Here is a 20,413-nt window from a genome sequence, read left to right on the forward strand (position 1 = left end):
TACAGGTAGCATTATGTATCAATCAAGTTAATGAAAAATAACCTATCAACTTTAGTTCACTTAGGCTGTTTATTTTGTTTAAATATCAAAGAGTGACCAAACAGAAAGGTGACTATAACAACCCATTGCTGATCTTGTTTGATTTCCGGGCCCTCAGGCTTGAAGTGCATTGGTAGCAGCATACATCTTCTGAGAAAAGTGTGTATCATTGCTCAGATGTGACATATGTCATACCTCATCATAGATTAAGGAAGAAAACTAATACACAGAGAACTGTCAAAAGCAGGTAAAACAGTCTGAGGAGATGTGAAAGCTTCCATATATTTTTTTCCATTGTTTTCTTAGCTGTAATGAAACAAAGGAAATATTTCAGCTGACTGTGTCAGTAATCAAAACTCCCTGAACTTTTAACTACAGATGTAATTGCTCTTTGTAACAGTGAAAACAGAAGACAGAGCTTAGATGGTGAAAACTTGCACAGCTTTAAAACTACTTCCAGGAAGCGAGTCTTTGTTCTCTTTTTTGCTCACCAATTGAAATGGAGGAGGTAGATCTCTTTTCACGGAAATTAATATAATTACACGTCAGCACTTCGTAACTACTTTTTCAGCCCAGGTCTTCAGGTGATCCTTTTTCTGTGACCGTGGAATTGGGCTTCTTCAGCTTTTTCCCAGGCAGTCTATCTCATAGCATAGCCATGTATGCATTTGTGGCGTGTACTGGATATCAGTCAAAAAAGCACTTCAGCTCAATTTTATGATGGCGTATGAGTGGTAGACCAGTAAGACTTTTCCATGCTAATTAAATTTAGACTTATTCCTCCCTCACTGCAAATATTCAGATTAAATTATAAATTAAATAATAATTTTAAAAGTGTTAAGCTGCCAAGAGTATTCTGTATGCCTCTTACCAGAGGAGAAAAGATGAAGAGCTCAAGCAGCAAGGAGCCCTTCTGAGTTCAGTGCAGAAGACCTTGCTTAGATAAAAGTCATTTCCAGGCATCCGGTTAATCTCTGAGACTGAAGGCCAAAGTAACCTGTATGCCTTTAAGTTTTGTACACGAGTAGGAGAGATTACATGACAGAGATGACTAAGGGATGGTGTAAGAGGCAGTAACTAAGTAGAAGGACATGACTTCATTACGGTGGAAGTCATATTATCTGGGATACTTGGGCAGAACTGGGCTGTGAATTTTGGGCAAAAGGCTGACAAATAAGAAGTAATAAATGATGTACACAGCCTTCAGGTGTTGCCACTTAGCGATTCTAATCTCTGAATGTTTTATTTTAATTTTTGTACTGCTTTGTCAGTTTGGGCAAGACTTAATTATCTGTCTTGCTCTGTTGAAGGTAGTAAGTTTAAATGAAATATTTTTCTGAATAAAATAATATGTATTTTGTATTTCTGAATCATTTTGGTTTTGTTTTAATTGGTAAATAATTGGGTCCATGCAGGCTGACATATTAAAATACATAGATATTGCAATTAAAAAGAACATACACTTGTACTTCTTAAGGATTAAGACTAGAAAGCAAAATCACCCTTTGAAGAGTAATAATAGTAGCTCCTTATGTCTGCTTTGTAGAAAAGCTAATAATACTAGACCTGAATGAGATCTGTGATGGAGTGAATGCATCCATTGTGGTTGATTTACTTTGGAGATAGAGTAAACCCTACAAAAGTCAAGAGGGCATTCACTTCCTTTTTTGATTAAACACTAACTAATATGGTAAGAGTATATTTTCTTTTATAACATACAACTTTTGACTCTGGGCAGCTGTTATAAAGACACAGAGTAAATGGCATAATTAACTTATTGCTGCTGATTTTATAGTAAAGATTGTCATTAGGGAAAAATGTAATTTTCCCTAATCAAGCTTGATGAATTTTTGTGTCATCTGAGTATGCATTTGTATGTTTAGAAAGTCAGTTAAAAGAAAAGGAAATACATCTTGTCCCTTTTAGCTCTTGGTAGATATTATAAGGAAAAAAACAACAACAACAACAACAAAAAACTTTATACTGAACTGTAAAATATATGCATGTAGATAGAATGTTTGCACGTCTAGAAGGACCAAGAAGGTATGCATTTTACCACATTTTACCACCTTTTTTTGTTTGTTTGTTTTGTTTTGTTTTTTGTACTTTTGTGAATTCTCATATTCACGGTGCTTTAATGCAAAGACTTGAGAGGGTGAAGATGAACTTCAGTGTCTGAATTCTTGCATGTTACTGAACAACTGTTGTCAAATGCTGGTATCTTCATCTGCTACTAGATACTTTCATTTTAAGGCTCCATGAAAAATATCAGCGCACTATTATCCATTGTCAGCTTTCAGTTCTGATGAGCAGTTCCTGTTCTGAAATATTCAGATTCTTTGTTAAAATTTCTTGCTGTCAAGCTCTATTTTTTCTGTAAGAACAAACATGAATCTGAGTAATTAGGAGTGGCTAAAAGGAGCCCAAGCTTCTGATGATGTTTGAAAGATTCATTTTTTCTATATTTTCTTTAAACTGAACAGGTAGTGAAGTAGTGATAGGAATCAAGGTGTCCCTTATGATTTGAATAGTACTGCTGCTACTAAATAATAGTTCAGACTGTTGATGCCACAGGTTAACCAAGTGCACTCTAATTCCTGTTTAGTGCTTTAATAGTCTTTTATGGAGGTAGAAAGTATTCTCTCACTGAACTGGATTTTGGTTAAAAACTATATGTCTAAATTGATTGACAGTTAGTAACCCGTATAAGTGTTACACTACTTACTTTTTTAAAAACATAATAAGAATATTTTGGAACCACTCTGTAGCTTCAGTCTGATGAATACAGTAGGGAAAATACCTCTTTTTTTTTTTTTATGAGAAAGTGAGGTATGGATATATTATAATTGTAATGACACCATATTGGCACAACTGAGTTTGATATGTCTGTAACTTTGTCTTTTGTTGTAGGTGCTAAAAAGTGGCGATCCCTTTCCAAGCAGGTGAGTAATAATTCCTTTCTTATCTTATAGCCATGTATCTTGCAGTAATGGCCTACTTTCATGATGTGAACTTGGAGTCACAGAAGAAAGTGGGTTTTTAACTTTTACTAAAACTTTCTTTTTTTAAAAAAAAATTACTTTTCTGCTGCTTTAGACAGATTTGAATCTAGACTCTCAAGCAAGCACAGCTGCTCAATCATATTATGTTGGATTTACTGACTTCCTCAAACCTCTGTCAGTTTCTTCCTCAGCTCATATCTGACTGAGTTCCTTTATTGTCTAAGTGTAACAGCTGCCTGAAATACTGAAGCCACTCTACCTTTTGTGGTGTTGAAGTGCCTCTTACATTTCAGGTTTTTTTAATATTTGTACAACTGCAAGAGAACTGTGTCTGTGTCCCTGTATCAAGAGTAAAGTACATTCATATTCATGGGTGAAGTTTGCTTTGGTTCAGGTCAAGTATCTTAGAACGTAAAATGTATTTGCTGCTGAACTTCCTCACTGCTGCACATATTCACTGAAGCTAAGGATGAGTCTCTTCCCTGGACTTCAGTAAGGTTTTGATACAAGTTCGACGTGTCTTTCCAATTCTTTAAACACTTTGTATTCGTGTGAGTTTTCTTAGATGAGCAATTTTTGGATTAATCATATATGTAAAATTTATGTGAGTTCTTCCCATAGTCAGTGTGCTAAACTGAAGTTAAATTAAATGGCAGAGTTGTATGCATTTCCTTTCCTTTTATGTTGATTTCCTAGCACTCACTCATAATCCAGGAACATCTTTGTTTAATTACTTAATGACATGTCAATATTTTCTGATTTTATTTTTTTAGGAATTGAATCAGATCCTTATGGAGACACCACCAGTTTGGAAAGGCTCATCCAAACTTTTCCGTAACCTCAATGAGAAAGGTGAGGGATAAGAATTTATTACTAATATGTGTAGAAGCTTCTTCACAGTGAGGGTGACACAACACTGGAACAGGCTGCCCATGAAGGTTGTGGATTCTCATTCTCTGGAGATATTCAAGACCCATCTGGAAGCCTACTTGTGCAGACTGCTGTAGGGAGCCTGCTTTGAATTGGGGTTGGACTCGATGGTCTATGGAGATCCCTTCCAGCCCCTACAATTCTGTAATTCCATGATTTTCCTGAACCAAATTGTCATATGTATTAATTGATTGGTGCTGAAGTAGTGTTGTACTTTAACCTGTGTCACATCTTCAAAAAGATAATAGTTGTGTTTTCTATATTTTACCAAATAGAGGTGTTCCCTTTAAACTCTGCAGTGTTTTAATCATGCCAGCTTAGAGCTAGCATCTTTAAGTGAATTTGTATTTTAGAATATGTTAAACTGATTTTGGCTATTTCACATTGTTTGTTCCAAAGGACTACTGAAACTTTTAGAATACTTTCATAAACATTCACAAGCAATTGCTAAGGAAAAACAATATAGATATATAAAATATTCATACCAGCAAAAAAATTCCAAACAAATGTGTGCATTTATTTGATGAATCTGTTTCACAGAGACACAGATTTGCAGAGGTTGGAAGGGGCCTGTAGAGATTGAGTTTAACCCCTGACTACATCAGAACATTGTTAAAGGAGTAAATAAGCTCCTACTCTCATAGGAGCTCATGGGCTTGAATTTCATGAGTCTTTCATTGTAAACTACACTTAACTCTTTTTGCCTCGAGTCTGCAGCCAAAACTAGTGAGAGACACAGATACCGGCATATGTTTGCGTTGTATTTCTTTGCTCTATGCTGATGTCAGAACAGCTCAACCCTGAAATATTAATTAAATAAAAATTCAGCTTCAGATTCTGTTAAGTCAATACATGATTAGTTAAAAGTATGTATTTGGATGTTCTTTCCCAAGTTTGTAATAAAACATCTCAAAAATATAGTCTTGATTCAACAATACTTAAGTTTTATGTTAGTGAAATTCAATAGAAGCTGATGGAATGCAATATTATTTATATCTAATACAATAGATGAGAAGTCCTTCATTCAGTCGTTCAGTAAGTCAGTGAAAGGAATGAGAATAGAATTCAGGTCTCCTTTGTTGGATTTAATTTCATTACTGTATGGCATGAGTGCTCCCAGATTAATTTTATTCATTTTCTTTAAAACATGCATGTTTTAGTATGAAGCAAGTAGCAAAGGCCTATTTCAATGTATTTTGCCATAGATTTACTTGAATTAGTTGCACTACACAAATTTATGCCAGCTGTCCTTAGGTCTTGCTCTGTTTTACCCTTGAGTGACCTCCTTCTATTCTTTCAGATCTTGGTATAAGCTTTTCTTTCTGTTCAATTGAAGTTACAGAGCCTCTCTCCCATAACAGTCAGTGCAGTCAACCAGAACTATCTGTCTACAGCTACCATATACCAGTACAAACAAAAGGAGAGAATGCTTTCAAGGCCTTTTGTATTGCTGTCTTCATGGCTGTGGTGGACGATTTGACAATTGCATTTCCTTCCTCTGTTTTGCAACAAAGAAAGTGTCATCAAACAAACAAATTCATTTTTTTACATTTATTGACTGTCTATTAAAAAAAGGCTTACATTACTGAATGAGGACCTGTGAGGTATCTGATTTCTTGATAGGTGCTTGTCCAAATAGACTTCAGTAGGCATTGTCAAAGAATTTCTGCAAAGTGCTGTTTAAATTTTAGCCACATGTTGATACATTGTTGTGTTACTGGAGAACACAAATGAAGAAAATCTTCAATGCAAAGCTGGAAAGAAGGCGGAAAGTCCTTCTGAATATTATTAAAGAAAAGAATTAAAGGAAGACTTTTTGTGATATAAATATTGTTTTTAAAAGTTTCTTAATTTGGCAGCTTTTGAAGCATGGAAATTAAATTTGTTGAATAATTATGAAATCCACATCAGTAATACAGTGTCTGAGGTTGAATTATGTGTGCTTCAGTGGAAAAAATATATATATATCATAAGACTATTTACATTGCTTGCTCTGAAAGTAATGCCTCCTAATTATTTTTCTGGAAACCACAACAGCTACAAAGAGCACAATAAGACTAGTTTACAGAGCAAATTTTCAGCTACAAAACACTGCTTTTCAATGTAGTTGACAACATTAGCTATGCATTTTTACCAGCAAAAAATAAGAGCCCGCATGCCATGCTGATGTCATTGGCATATTTTGAACTTGACTTGGACTGAAATGAAAAAATAGCTGGTAACTTCAGGTTTCTGTAAGGTTATCTTTACACCCAAGAGCTAGGGAAGGGGAAGCAACATGGCTCTTATAGTGTTTGAATATTGATTTCAGTATTGCCTTCTTTATTTCTGAAAAGAAGTACTATTCAATACTGTGATTACCTACTGACATCTAACAAAGGATAAAAAGCTTAGACAGAAGACCCATAAGGGTCTTTTGTACATAGGATACAACAGCACAGATTCCTTTAGGCTCCAAACACATTTAATAAAATCTACATATTTGTTTAATAAGAGCTTTAGTAAAAGTTTAGGTGATTATTAAGAAGGTCTGCATATAAAGAGCATTCAAGAGTACAAGCTGTGCTTTCATCAGTAATATCAGGCCAAGCTTTCAATTAATGCAGGACATGCACTTACAAAGCACACAGTGAAAATCAAGAGCTGTTTTCAAACAGTATGCATCAGGAGGGAGCACTGTTCAAGTTTTCAGAATAAATGTTCTCATGCTGTTATAGTGTTGTCATACATTATTGGTGAGGCTTTCAGAGAGTCAAATAAATCATTAGTGCTCAAGAATCCAGACAGTTTCTCTTTAATGAGCCGTTCTCCACTGACTGTATTTGTTTGTTTGCCTTACTTACTGTACTTACCACCAAAAATACTCAAGGACAAACTAAAAAGACGAACAAACAACAGAAGAAAGCTGACTAAAATATTGAAGTATTTAGGTTCTAATGCTAACAAAAAGGAATTTGCATATCCACATCTTTGAAAATGCTCATTCTTATACATAGATTTAATACATTTGAATTTAAGATGTGAAGACAATGTAAAACTAATACAGCATCATTTTTTCTATTGATGTTTTCAGGTGTGATATCTTACACAGAATATTTATTCCTCTTATGTATTTTAACAAGTAAGTATTTGGGGGAAGGGAAAACAAAAATCCTTCCTTAGAAAATTTTAAGCTCTGAATATATTGCTGTGCATTAGGATATTATTTTTAATTCTCTCCTGCATATCCCAGTATGGAAAAGATGATGTATCTTTGTTTGAACCTCTCCTGTCTTACAGAAATCTTGTGTTATACTTTAAGTCATTTATTCGTTAAAGCACTCCGTAGAGTGTTGAGAAGGTTGAGGTTAAAACCCTATTAAGAGCTCAAGTTTATTTTCTTGTATTGCAATAAAACTTCTAGTTGTATATACTGAATTTACTGTTCATCAAGGACATTGAGTATAGGAGAAGAGAAAAATGTGCGTCATTATTATATTATTTTACATCTTTCTATATAAAGGATATCAATGGAACAGTGGTATCATTAACATCTGTTTCATTTTAGAACATCTGTCAAACTGATTTCAATACTTGTGAAACAGGGAAGGAACTTTACCCTGAGCCCTTACAATGCATAGTTGCTCCATCAATTCTTTTATTGTTTCCATGTTACCTGTAGTTAATTTGGGCATGATTCTTCCATACTGCAAAGCGTGCTGTCCAAAGACTTCACTTACATTTGCCATCAGAGTCCACATGTTTATGAACTGATTTAAAATTTTAACTTGATCTTAAATTTCTGTGACTTGAAGCATGCAAACAAGAAATCTGAGTCTCTATCAAAGATGATTAATGATACTATCCACTGCTGAACCAACCACTGCTGCTATGTATTTTTCTTGGCTTTTCATGTTCTATTTCTACTGTATATTTCCCATAATCTGTGACTTTGTGAGCATTCCTTAAGTTTTCATAACATTAATAATATTTTATGTTGATGTTATGATTTGCATATACTCTTTGTGCAGATTTACTAATTTAAATTATCTGAGGATGTTTATTTTTAGTAAAAGATGCTGTATAATTTCTTAGGGTTTCATACGTGTTGTTTTCCAATTAATGAAGAAATTATTATTTTTGCTTTTTGACAGAGCCACATGCAGGTTTTAGAATTGCTTTCAATATGTTTGATACTGATGGCAATGAAATGGTGGACAAAAAGGAGTTCTTAGTGGTATGTATATCTTCAGTGTTTGAGCTTTCAGTCTTTTAGTGTTTTTATGTAATCTTGAAATTCAGTTTTTGTTGTGATTGAAACTCATGGTGATGGCAAATGTGGTTTTGATATTTGTTTAGAAGTTAACTTTTAAAGATCTTGGTTAGTGGTTTACACAAGCTGTCTGAAGACAGCATGAGGCCTTTATTTTCTGCTGAGTAAGCGCAGACAATTTGTGTATTGTTTCCAACTCAAGCTATGTGGCTCAGTCCAGGTAACCTTTGCTAACCAAAAGTACATGGAAACTTGGAAGAAACTGTCCTCAACAGACTGAATTTTCCTCAGTTCTCCTTTTCTAGGATGTGATGTACAACCAAGTGAGTGAAATCTGAGGTCAGGAACACTTGTTTTCTTTTGGCATAGCTCCATCAGAATAGGTTTCCTTTGCTTTGGAAGCTGCCACTTCCTGCAAAGTATAGCTTGCAAATCATTTTTTTCTCTTATAATATTAAATGTACTTTTGTTTTCATTTGCTTATTCCTGGTAACCTCAAAAAAAGCCACTCAACATTGAGTTAATTGGCTGATGGACCAAATTGGGAAGGAAAGGAGTGTTTTTTGTGACTCCTCAAACCACCTAGTGGCATAGGCTGTCAACTTAAAGTATTATAAAGAATGGCAAAGGAAAGTGAAGCAGGAGCTTTTGCCTTCAGAATCCTCTACTGAAAATGAGATCAGGTAAATAAGTATGTAAAGGAGGAAAGTAAGGACACTTAATATGGATGTTTACATCTTTCTTTCTAGGTGTGCTTTTATACTCCTGTTTCCTGGCAATGAAGGAAACGAAGATTTTCAAACATCAGATTTACTTATTTGCTCCTAGCACCATATTAAACAAATTTGTGCAGTAGATTAAACCTGACTCTAATTCTGCTGGATTAGTGTGTCAGTTAAGACTAAAGAAAGACTGTAAGTTGAGGATGTCTCTGTAAAGAAAAGTAAAAATGAAAAACAATATTGAATCAGTGATACTCCATCTCAGAATATAGCTAGCTGCAGAGTATATATCTGGCATTTGTACCAACAATGCATGGCTGTGCATAGTCTCCTCTGTACTTGGAAGCAGGAGACTGTAAGTGCAGCCATATGAACTATATCTAGCATTTGCAAAATACTTCTCCGTTGATGGCAATCAGCTATTGTAAAATTGGAAGTCGAGGTAATACTTTCTAGAGAATGATGTAGAGATCACCAAGATAAAGTGTACACATAAGGAGCTGCAAAATACTTATTTTATTCTGATAAAAGCTTTAATGGTTTTGTAAACTAATTCCTCAGGTGTTTGTGCTTTTCTCTTTGCTTATGTCATAAGGGTGAGATCAGGGAACAGGAGGATTGTGTTCCCTTGTTACAGGAGATCTTCGGCTTGCTGCTTTCAGCAGTCAATCTCATCCATAGGAACAATGTTCCTATGAAAGTACTCCTAGATCCTTTCACATTTGGTTTTCTACTCACTGGTATCCTATAGCACTCCTTCTGAACAAAAGATCCATTTCTAGAAGTTTAACAAGTGCTTTAATGATGAATGCAACAGAATCCTACTCTCTCTGCTTCAGTGGCAGGGGAAATACATCCAAGGATGCATTGCTTTTTTCCCTTGATATTTCCTTCTTTTTCCTTTTTAGTTTTTCAATTACTGCCACTCTTCTCTTTTACTTGATGGCTTGTCACTTCACTTTTCACTAGGTATTTTCTTTCTGCTTCTGTCTCTTCATTTACTTTTCTTCTTTCCACAGTTTTAGGTTGCAAGCTGTGTAATATTCTAGGCCATCTAGGTAAATGTCCTCTCATGACTCTCCTGGTCAGTGTGCATTGCAATAGTTTATGCCTGTAAGTTTGCAAAAACAAAACATGAAAAGACAGGCCAAGATCTGTAAATTGATCCTGTACTTAAAAATAGGTACAGCAACAAGCACAATATTGCGTTCTATGCTTGCATTACAGACAATTTATAAGGATTGGGAAATCTGTAGAATATTATTACCAAAAACATTTGCTCTTCAGTCTCTAAGTGCTGCATTCATTTGGTTTTTCACCGTCATACCTCAGCAGTAGTTTGCTGGTCCCTTTATCTTAGTTATCTACCGTCTCTGAAATATTTTATTCTATTGAATTTGGAAAGTTTTTTTGCAGAGTTTTTCAGTACATTGCATTTTACCGATCACATTCTGATCCATGTGGAGCTCTGTGTGCATGCAATTACAGTGTTGTGTTTTTATCAGGCTCATGGTAGGTAAAATCCAGTCTTTGAAACAACTGCCACAACTGTGTAATTAAGCTACCATTATTTGTACACCATGATATTTGGCTCTGAAAATATCATATTCAGGATGGAACAAATTTTCAGCCATAGTGTGTGCCCTCTTTGGCTCATTTTGTGATTAGCATATCCTGGAAGTGGCAGTATAACCTTTTCTGATGCAGTTTTTGAAAAGCTGAAAGGTAGATGGCATCAGAGTACCATCAGAGCAGTGCTTCAACTGCTGTGAAAAATAAATAACAATACACTTTTTATCAAATGATTTGGAAATACTAATAGGTATTACTAGAAACAAAAGCATTTGGAGTCTATGGATACTTACAAAGAAAGATAAGTACAGATCATAAGATCGCGAAGACTGTGATTTCCAAAAATAAATGTGTATTTTTTAAATCCTGTGTTTGAGGTTGTCTCAGAAGTCACTTTTAAAGTTCTTAATATAAAGAGATTTGGGAAAGAAGTGTTTTACAAAACTCGAAAGTCTGCTTTGAACAGACTTGAAAAAACAAAGGTACTTGATAAATTACTCTTGAGGAATAGTTTGTTGTTGCTGACAGAGAATGTTTCACCCCCACCAGGTGTTTCCACCCCATGCTTGTGCCAGCAGGAGTAAGAACTGATCTGTCTAGAAACTAACATGTAAAAAGGATTGATCCAGCTGACTGCTTAGCTGCACAGCTGTATTAAATAGTACCTGACAACAAAGGATGTGCTTAGAGGAGGTGGAAAAGTCTGGAACTCCCCCTTTTTGTAGGCCAGTACAGATGTAGTTTGGCTAAAATACAAAGCTAAAGGGGATGTTCTGAGTATTGTGCTTCCAAATAGAGGTATTAGCTCTATTTTGTGACAAACAAAATCCTTTTGCCTCTCTGTGTTACACTTAAGGTGAGAGAAGGAACATGAAGGCACAAATGTTAGCAAAAAAAGTGTAATTGGAATACTGATATTTTACTAAAGAACTGCATTTTCATACTGCAAGTTATGTTACCTATGGAGAATGACTGTTATGCATGTGAAATAGTCCAAAAGCTATACAAGAACAAAATTATTTGTTTTGTAGCTACAGGAGATTTTCAGGAAAAAAAATGAGAAGAGAGAAAGGAAAGGAGATGAAGAAAAGCGTGCAATGTTGGTAAGTATAATTAGAATAGTTGTAGTTGGTAGTCAACTTTGTTTTCTCTAGGACAGTGATGTATTATGCTCACTTATCACTTTTTTCTTTTTTGAAACAAATTCTTGTCATAAGAAAAACAGTTACTGCAGTTGTTGGAAAATTAGTTAAGTGGTTTATAGAAAATAAAGTATTTGAATATTCCATTATATGTAAGGGCAGTAGCATGGATTCCATTTGGAATCTATTAATCTGAGAAATCTGAGTAGTAGTGGCTCAGTATCATTGTTTGCAAAAGGGAGACATTTCTTTAGCAAAAGCAAACTGTGCTCCTGTTCTCATAATTTAGGAAGATTATTATATTATTATTATTATATTGATATTATTGTGATAGTTTTAATACAGCTGACAAAAGATGATAAGCAAAGTTATATTCATGTTTTTTTTGTTTTTGTTTTTGTTTTTATATTAAATGCCATTTATGACCAATGCCAAATATATTTAGTTATTATTATGTGAATACATTTTTGTGGAACACTGAATACTCATTTAATGTCAAATTTGTGTCTAGGGTGTGCGTGAGAAAGGTAAGTTAGAAACAGACAAGATTGGGGTTTGTGTGGAGGATGGCAGCAGTAGCAGAAACTTTTACTGATGGACAAGTTTCTGTCCAGTTTCTGTCAAATCCACAGGAAAAAAAAAAAAAAAAAAAAAAGTTCATTTGAGCTTTTCATATTTACAGCAAAAATTCTTCAGTTTTGGAAAAAGTAATGATTACAAAATGGAATGTTCCACCTAACAATATTCTACTCAACCATCTACTTCTGTATGAGAATTTAAAGAATAAGATGAAAAATAAACTATTTTTGATCCACCGTCACCTTAAAAATAAATTTTAAAATCTGATATTATGTAAAATGAATCTTAACCTATTCTGTTGTCTTTATTTTTTCTTTCTGTCTTCACACTGACATGTGATACTTGGCTTGGCGCATTTTTGCTGTATGTCAGCGTCTTCAACTTTATGGATATCATGCTCCTACTAACAGTGTATGTACTCTAAATATTTTTCATTTATGCAGTCTTCACCAGTGAATTGATATAGTGTGCTTTAAGGATATTTACTGCATTTTTGCTTTTCATCAAGTCAAATATTCATTAATAAAGATATACTGGATCCTTACCTCTATGAAAGGTTGCATGTGCTTTTCACATGCGTTCAGAAACAGTTTGGTCTACCTGGAGGAGAGGCTGCTCTGTTTGTATAAAATGAAGGAATCAATATTCTTCAGGAATATGAGTAAGCATGTCTTAAGAAATTGTGGGTCTGTATTTAATTAACCTTAAACCCAAGTCTGTCTTGCTTCCTTGTGTGTAATGGGACAAAATAGCTAAAATCAAATGAAACTTTAGCATTTTTATCATTTGACCCCATCCTACCACAGGAAAAAACAAAACAAACAAACAAACAAACAAAAAAAAAAAAAAAAAAAAAAAAAAAAAAAAAAAAAAAAAAAGAAAGAACCAGAAGAGAGCTTTTATATTTTTGTGCTTCGCTTAGAGAACAAACAAATAAGAACTTTCAGCCTGGGCTAAAATAGGACTTTACAGAAAAAAAGCCCTTGAATTATGTAAGTGACAGTAAACTTACTTTTGATCATTTTTAAGAGTAGGAGATGCAATTGGCAAGAGAGAAAATGGATCCTGAGGTTTTTTGAATGTCTTCAACAGAACTGTAGTTTTTTTTATCCGTTTCTGTTGATGACATGCAGAGTGGAAGATGCTATAGACCAAGGAATTGCAGCCATAGACTGTTTGGGAAATGGCACAAGTGATGTATTAGGCCCTTCTCTTCATCTTTGAAAACATTTGTAATTATTTGAGAAGCGTCAAGACTTAGCAAGAAAATGCATGTAGAGCAGATTCAAGTGGTTTAAATATTTTTGTATTCTCATTTGTTTAGGTTTATTGTTTCAAGTCATTTTCTGGTGTATACTGCAGTTGTTAAGACTAGTTCTGCATGTATTGCATGACTGCTTTTACTAGCCAAATTCCAACTGAACTATGGTAATGATAAGATGCATGTAATGAAAATATGCATGCCCTGAAGTACTAATTCTACTGGCTAAAAAGAGTAAGTTCAGCAAAGACTTAAGATAAATGTATTACAGAATTATATGCATAACAAAGGGAGGTGTTGTTCCTACCCATGGCTTAGAAGATATAAACAGGATGAGTAAGTGTTAGAGAGAAACTAACCTAAGGACCAGATCCTGTACACACTGAAATATAGCAGTTTCTTTGGTTTGAACAATTTAGGATTGAATATATATATTAAGATAGGGTATAATTCCCAGTAGCTTGTCATATTTCTTCGATGATAATTCACGGAAGAGCTGAATAGAATTGGATAGAGGAGAAAGTAAACAACTTCTAAAAGCAGCAGGCAAGTTAAAAAGCACCTTCCAGTAAATATTTTGCAACCAACACTTCACTTCTCAATGTATATTATTGTTTCTATTTTATGAAGTTACAAATTGACTTAGTGCAGAAATATCACTTGCCTCTCTAGTATCAAACATTATTTAAAGAAAAAAATGTAAATTATGTAATCATATACACATTCATTTATTTATATATGTAAAATACTGTTGTAAACCTTCATCTCAATGCTAATGGTATTTTTTGTGATAATGGTGCGTTACATGTTGCTCAGCAGCCCAGTCCAGAGAAAAATGGTAATCACTTTTTTTTTCCTTTGGGGAGATTATACATCTATTTTTCATTTGAATAAGGTAATTTAGTTCATTAGGTGTGCACAGTGTTTTCTTGATATGTGTATTACAATTAAAATTAGGCTTATTAGGTTTGATTTTTAATTTTCCTCACTGTTATGAGGATGTCATCCTAATGATTCTGAGGAATTAATTTAGTATATCTAATTGAATACCGGTTTGTATGTTTTGACCAATGAGGAAATAAATTTAATATCATAAGAAAGTAATACATTTTAGTAAAACAAATGTGTGAGATAAAAAAACAACAGCAAAATATTGAAGTTAGATGGCCATTTTCACGTGTACTTATAAAAACATAATTCTGATCTGTGCTTTCTCTAATTTGTTTTGATTGAGAAGGTGGGGTCAGGTGATACTTATTGGCACAGCTGCAATATAAGTAAAAATCCAATTGCTGTAATAGACCAGTATTGTCATGTACAAAATGATTTAAATGATGAAGAAATTTCCTTTTGTTGGAGCAAAAGAATTGAGGTATGTTTCTGAGGATCAATTAGAAAAGATTTTGAAATCTGTTACCTGTTATTTTATTGTCCTTCTTGAAACTTCTGCAGGTTCTTAAAACAGAAGGAGAGGACCTTGTCCCCAGAAGCTACTGGGATACTTTGAGACGTAGCACAAGCCAAGCTCTCTTTTCAGACCTTGCGGAGGTATAAAGCAACCTCTGTCTCTGGTCCATGAACATATTGCTATTCTAACTATTTCTCTTCTCATTGTTTTTCTGTTTTATGTGTTTTGTTTCTTTTCTTCATCATACTTCCATTTTTTCTTTTTTTAAACCTGGAAGTTCTCAGATGTAATGGATTTGCTTCTGTGCAGTGCAATAACTCAAGGCTATTACCCCAAGTAAAGATAAAGTTATCTTTTGAAAGAGTTGGAAGTCAAGTCCTCTTCAGTCATTACTGTAAGGAAGCATTTTCTAACAATAACAGTGATGCTATTTCATAGGGAGAGCAGTCATTCAGGAAACCTTTGTCATTTAGGCTTGTTTCAGTGATGAGACAACTTAATAAGAGTTGCAGCCTGTTAAGCATTTAATCTTTATGTTCTTAACGTGCTCTTTAATATATGTTATCAAAGCTTATCCTAACAAAAGCAGTTACCACGCAGCTGTTGGATTGAAACAGAAATGTTTACAGTAGACAAATATTTGTCAATCTTTTTGAATATTACAGAATCATTATGGAGGACTAGCGATATCCCTGGGCTGCCTAATTGATTTTCATAGTTCTTCGAATTCTGTTAAGATTCTTGTTTCATGACCTGTTTTGAAATATCTAAATAAGACGTTAGTGGATCCACATAAGTAAGTGGATTTGAAAACTAGATCTTTTAAGCTTTCATGTGCCCCGTATGGTGAAGTTGATTGCTTATCTAAATGTGGCACTGAAGGATAGACAGGAGTCTCTTCACTGACTATTGAGTGTCTACTCTTAAGCTGCATGCTTCATAAGCAGGATCATGATGAGAGAGAACATGGAACTGAAAGAGAAACCTCCAGGCTTAAACAGTCTTTTTCTTTGCTTCATAAGCTATGTATGTTTCACACTAAAAGTAATTTGTGTCCCTGCTGTTCCTCTTCAGAAACTATTTTATAATCTAAGGACCTGAGTGGAACTTTTCTAAATGCCAAGCTAAATTTACTCATAGCCCCTTTACACCAGTCTGTCATTAATTTCAGTAGGTCTTTTTCATCTTCTTTAGTGTTTATCTTCTTAGGTATGATTATGTCTATAAACACAATCGTAGTTCTCAGTTTTTGTTATTGTAGGCTAAACAAAACACGATCATTGATTGTTCTCTTAAGATAGAATGTACATTTCCTCGGTATCAAACACACCTTTTTTGTACACCTCTTAGCTAGAATCTGTTTGTTTTTGCAACATAGATAATCAGTGAATAAATAATATAATATAAATAAATAAAAATAAATAAACACTGAATCTAGTGTTGCAGAACTCAATTTTAAACCAATAATTGCAGTAATAATTCATAGTAATAATGCATAATTTTCCACTAAACTAGAATAGCTGATTTTTCTTTCCTTGCTTTTAAATTGATGAGCTCCTGGACTATTAATCCAATTATTAGTCCTAATTTAAGCCACCTAGAATTAGAATCCAGAGCATCAGTGCTCCTGTCTGTTGAGTTCAGGAAAACAGAGAGAGTAGAGAGGGACTCTCGTTTCATTGGCTACTTAAGGAGCTTGGGGAAACAAATTTTCTGAATTGTCTTTATTCTAAATCTACAGCTGACATAAATTCAGTCCCAAATATACATGGTCTCATACTTGGTAATCTCTACAGGGCTTTGATTTGGAGATAATTTTTATACCAAATGCCTCAGACTGATGTCTGTAACGTATAATGTCATTGAGGCTTAATAAAAGCTATGTTAAGCACTGGTTTCAGTTGTCTATAAAGTGTATAGCAAGTCTTTCAGCTCGCTTATAAATGATTTTCTGAAGAAAAAAGTCTTATGTCCTTCATGTGCTCCACTGAGAATTTCTCACTTCTCACCACAACAGTCTTTATCTTGTTTTAAGTTTGAGCCAGCTGGCTTTCATCCATATTCTTATCTCTCCCAGCTACTCTCTCATCTCAGTGATTCTATAGCCATCTCTACTAAGTAGCCTAAACCTAGCTGACACTGGAGTCTGTGTTGTTTCGTAGCTTTTAGAGAAGGCCATGTCTAAGTTGAAAAGGGGAGTAAATATGGTTTGCTTCTGTGAGAATCAACTTACAGTATCTTTCTAGGGGAAAAAAAAAAAAGTTGGTCTTGACACTCAGTGTCTTGCAAGGACAAGGACAGTATTCTGCTATTCCTAATTTAGTGACTGTATGATCATGTTGGAATATTCCATTTACAGCTGAATTTGGCTTGTAAATTTTTTCTTAAGTTGCTGACTGAAACTGGAAATGAGTAAGGCTGTGATAACTATTGAAAAAACAAGGACTTGCAGTAAGAAAACTCTCATTAATTTAAAGCATAATATTCATATGTCGTTCTTGGAATATGGTTCTGCAAGTGAACCGTCACTCATGACCTTAAGTTATTTTTAGTAGACCTTTAATAAAAAACATGAATTTCACTGAATACAAAATCAAACAGGTTTTTATTCTTATTTAAAAGACTTTAGAAGATATTAGATCAAAGCAGTCTCATGTTTTTTTATATGCAAGCAGGTATGGTCTTTACATTTTCACTGATGTAAAATAGAAAACTTATTATTAATGATAAACAATAGCTTTAAATGACTAAAGCTTTTTCATTTGCCCTTAAGAGAGAGAATTTATAAAGTGCTATCAAGGCAAAAGGAATAAAGAAATAAGTTTTCAGTTGCCTGCAGTTCTATGGAGAAACACACAGGGTTGTGTTTCTGGGCTGAAGTTTGTAGGGCTTTTTGTCGTTCTTTTAGTGAGGCTGACCAAATAGGAACTGTAAAAAAAAAACAAAAAAACTTAAGTATTGTATTTGTTAAATGGTTCTTTAGATATGGGTGAATGCAGCCTAGGTCTTAGGTTTTGAAATGTTTTTGCAAGATGAAAGGCTGTAATTTAACATTTGATATCTTTTCAGTGTACTTGAGGGAAATTGTTTGAATGTACTTAGGGACTTAATTGCTTAAAAGACATAAGAAATCAGGGTATCTGTGTTTCAGTGTATTGTACCCTGTAGTATAGGATAACAATATTAAAAGACAAATAGTGGTAAGTTTTCTGAATTAATTTGCTCACTGTCTTAATTGAAGAACTTGAAATCTCTCTCTGCATATATCCTATGTCATCTTATTTCTCCCTGGAGAAGAATATGAGAATAAAGAGGAAGCTGAAGTAGTTGAAATACAATCTTGAGAATCCTGAACTGATGATAGTATAGTACAGAAAAGTTTTCCTCTTATTCCTTTAGCTCTTGGATCTTAAAAGGAAAGTGTGTAGTTTGTGCCTCATATTTTTGCTTATTGTCCATATCTACATACTTTTAATGGTAGAACACTATGACTTGTTTAAGACCTTTATTTTACGGACTGATTTTTTTAGCTCTCTGATATCTGAAGAGTCTTTGTAAAAGAGGTAAGATCAATGCACAAGCATCAGTGCTGTAAGGATATTTATATAGTGAAGAAGTTGAATGCACACATGTGATAGTCATGTGGTTACAAATGGTCAAAATTAGTTTTTTGTACTCCTACAAGTCTATGCGTTCAAAGTTGATAGTTATTTATTAAGGAAGAAGTATTGCTATGTGTTAAAAAATTAAAATAATCAATGTCTGATACAAAGACAACATGTTTTAGGAATATTTTTAGGGGAATGAATGAAAATAATATTACTCCATGGATTGATTTATTTATTTTTTAATTAGTTTTGCTTTTAATACATTTGACAGTAAGATTTGAACAGAAGTCATCTGCTGTTTATGATATTGAATCAAATAAAGTACACCTTATTGAGTACTCGTGGGATATAAAGTCCCATAATTAGTATAAAATAAGATATAAAATATAAGAAAATATAAGATTATATGAAGGAAATCTTTTTAATATCTTATAGTTGCCCAGTAGAAAGGAGAGGAAATTTGGTTCAAAGGGAGTTATTCTTGTGATTTACCTCAACTGATTAGATCAATTTTTTCCTCAGGGGTTGATGGTTTTATTTTTTATGCTTTTTCTGTATTCATTGCAGCATCCATAATATTAGTTGTTGTTCTAAAGTGTTTTCTACTGAATGCAATTAATAGCTCAATGCTTTCTTGTGTGGAAAAGTGCTATTTTGTATGACTAAATTAACAAATTTTAATACTAAAATCTTTTTAAACAGTATGAACTTGAAACACAAAATCTTTTTTTATAGAAAGATCTATTGTGTTGATAGACATTCTCAGATTACCGTTCTGTAACTAATCCAGTCATGTTCTTTGATACATTTTTTTTATTCTAATATTTAAGCGTGGTGATGATATTGCAAGTTCACTGTCAGATACAACACTGCTTGTCCACTTTTTTGGCAAGAAAGGAAAAGCTGAACTGAACTTCGAAGATTTTTATAGGTAAGTCTTAATTTTATGACTTTTAGAGAAATGCAAGCTTGTTCTAATTTATGTGTATTATATTACTATACACATAGTTTATGCATTCATGTATATAATGTATGTGGGATATAAAGTTTATTTTCCCTTTGTGCTGCACATAGTGTAATCTAATAAAAGCATCAACAAGACAGAGATATGGTCGGTTGTTTGGGTGGTCCTGTGTCAAGCCACAAGCTAGACTCATTGATCCCTGTGGGTTCCTTCCAACATGGGATATTCAGTGTCTGTGTGATTATATAGTAATGCCTTCCAGTGTACCAATATCTGTTGTCTTTATAGTTATCGTTTATTTTAACTGTGTTAAATTTAAAACTGTGTTTTAATTAATCAGATGTTTGGGAAATATTTTTCCTTAATATCTTGGATGTTACAAAGAATATACAGTTTTTCACACAATCGAAAAAAATATGGATCATCAAGTGAAATCACAATGTGGTGAGTTCAGAACAAAACTAGAAAATAGCGGTTTTTTCATGATATATAGTTACAATGCCCATTTATCACCAGAATATACTGTGAATGCTAAGGAGATCAAAACCTACTAGTCATATTCACAAAAGAAGATCCATCAAGTTTTATTCAAAACCACCTTTCCAGCTCAAAAAAATCTCTGAACTAGAGGCTCTTTCCTTCTACATACAATTCTTCATAGGCATCTTTTTGATTTGAGCTGCTTCCTAGTTCTTAAAAGTCAAGTTATATATTAGGAAGTAGTGTTACAGTGTTGAGAGGGCAGGTGCTTTGGGAACCTGTAAGAGGGAAGTGGTATAGGTTGTGGTTGACAGTCAATGGATTTGAGCTCCAGGACTTTGGTCATTGGTAATATAGCTTGGACATAAAGCAGGATCAGGGAAGTTACATTCCCTTTTATGTATAGCTGTAACCAGCTGTTCTGTACATTAGCCAGATTAGGTGCCCAGAACTT

General features: G+C 33.9%; 1 protein-coding gene across 2 annotated transcripts in view; it reads left to right on the forward strand.

The window, feature by feature from the left end:
- Positions 1-20,413, forward strand: part of MICU3 (mitochondrial calcium uptake family member 3) — a 45,554-nt gene that overhangs the window by 10,507 nt on the left and 14,634 nt on the right. For both annotated transcript variants that reach the window (XM_072335107.1, XM_072335105.1), the window contains exons 3-10: positions 2,950-2,981; positions 3,815-3,893; positions 7,045-7,092; positions 8,105-8,187; positions 11,549-11,620; positions 12,611-12,649; positions 14,952-15,047; positions 19,346-19,446. In XM_072335107.1, the coding sequence (XP_072191208.1) occupies positions 2,950-2,981; positions 3,815-3,893; positions 7,045-7,092; positions 8,105-8,187; positions 11,549-11,620; positions 12,611-12,649; positions 14,952-15,047; positions 19,346-19,446 (550 nt within the window). The remainder of the gene's footprint in view (positions 1-2,949; positions 2,982-3,814; positions 3,894-7,044; positions 7,093-8,104; positions 8,188-11,548; positions 11,621-12,610; positions 12,650-14,951; positions 15,048-19,345; positions 19,447-20,413) is intronic.

This window comes from Excalfactoria chinensis, chromosome 4 (assembly GCF_039878825.1).
Source record: "Excalfactoria chinensis isolate bCotChi1 chromosome 4, bCotChi1.hap2, whole genome shotgun sequence".
NCBI lineage: Eukaryota > Metazoa > Chordata > Aves > Galliformes > Phasianidae > Excalfactoria > Excalfactoria chinensis.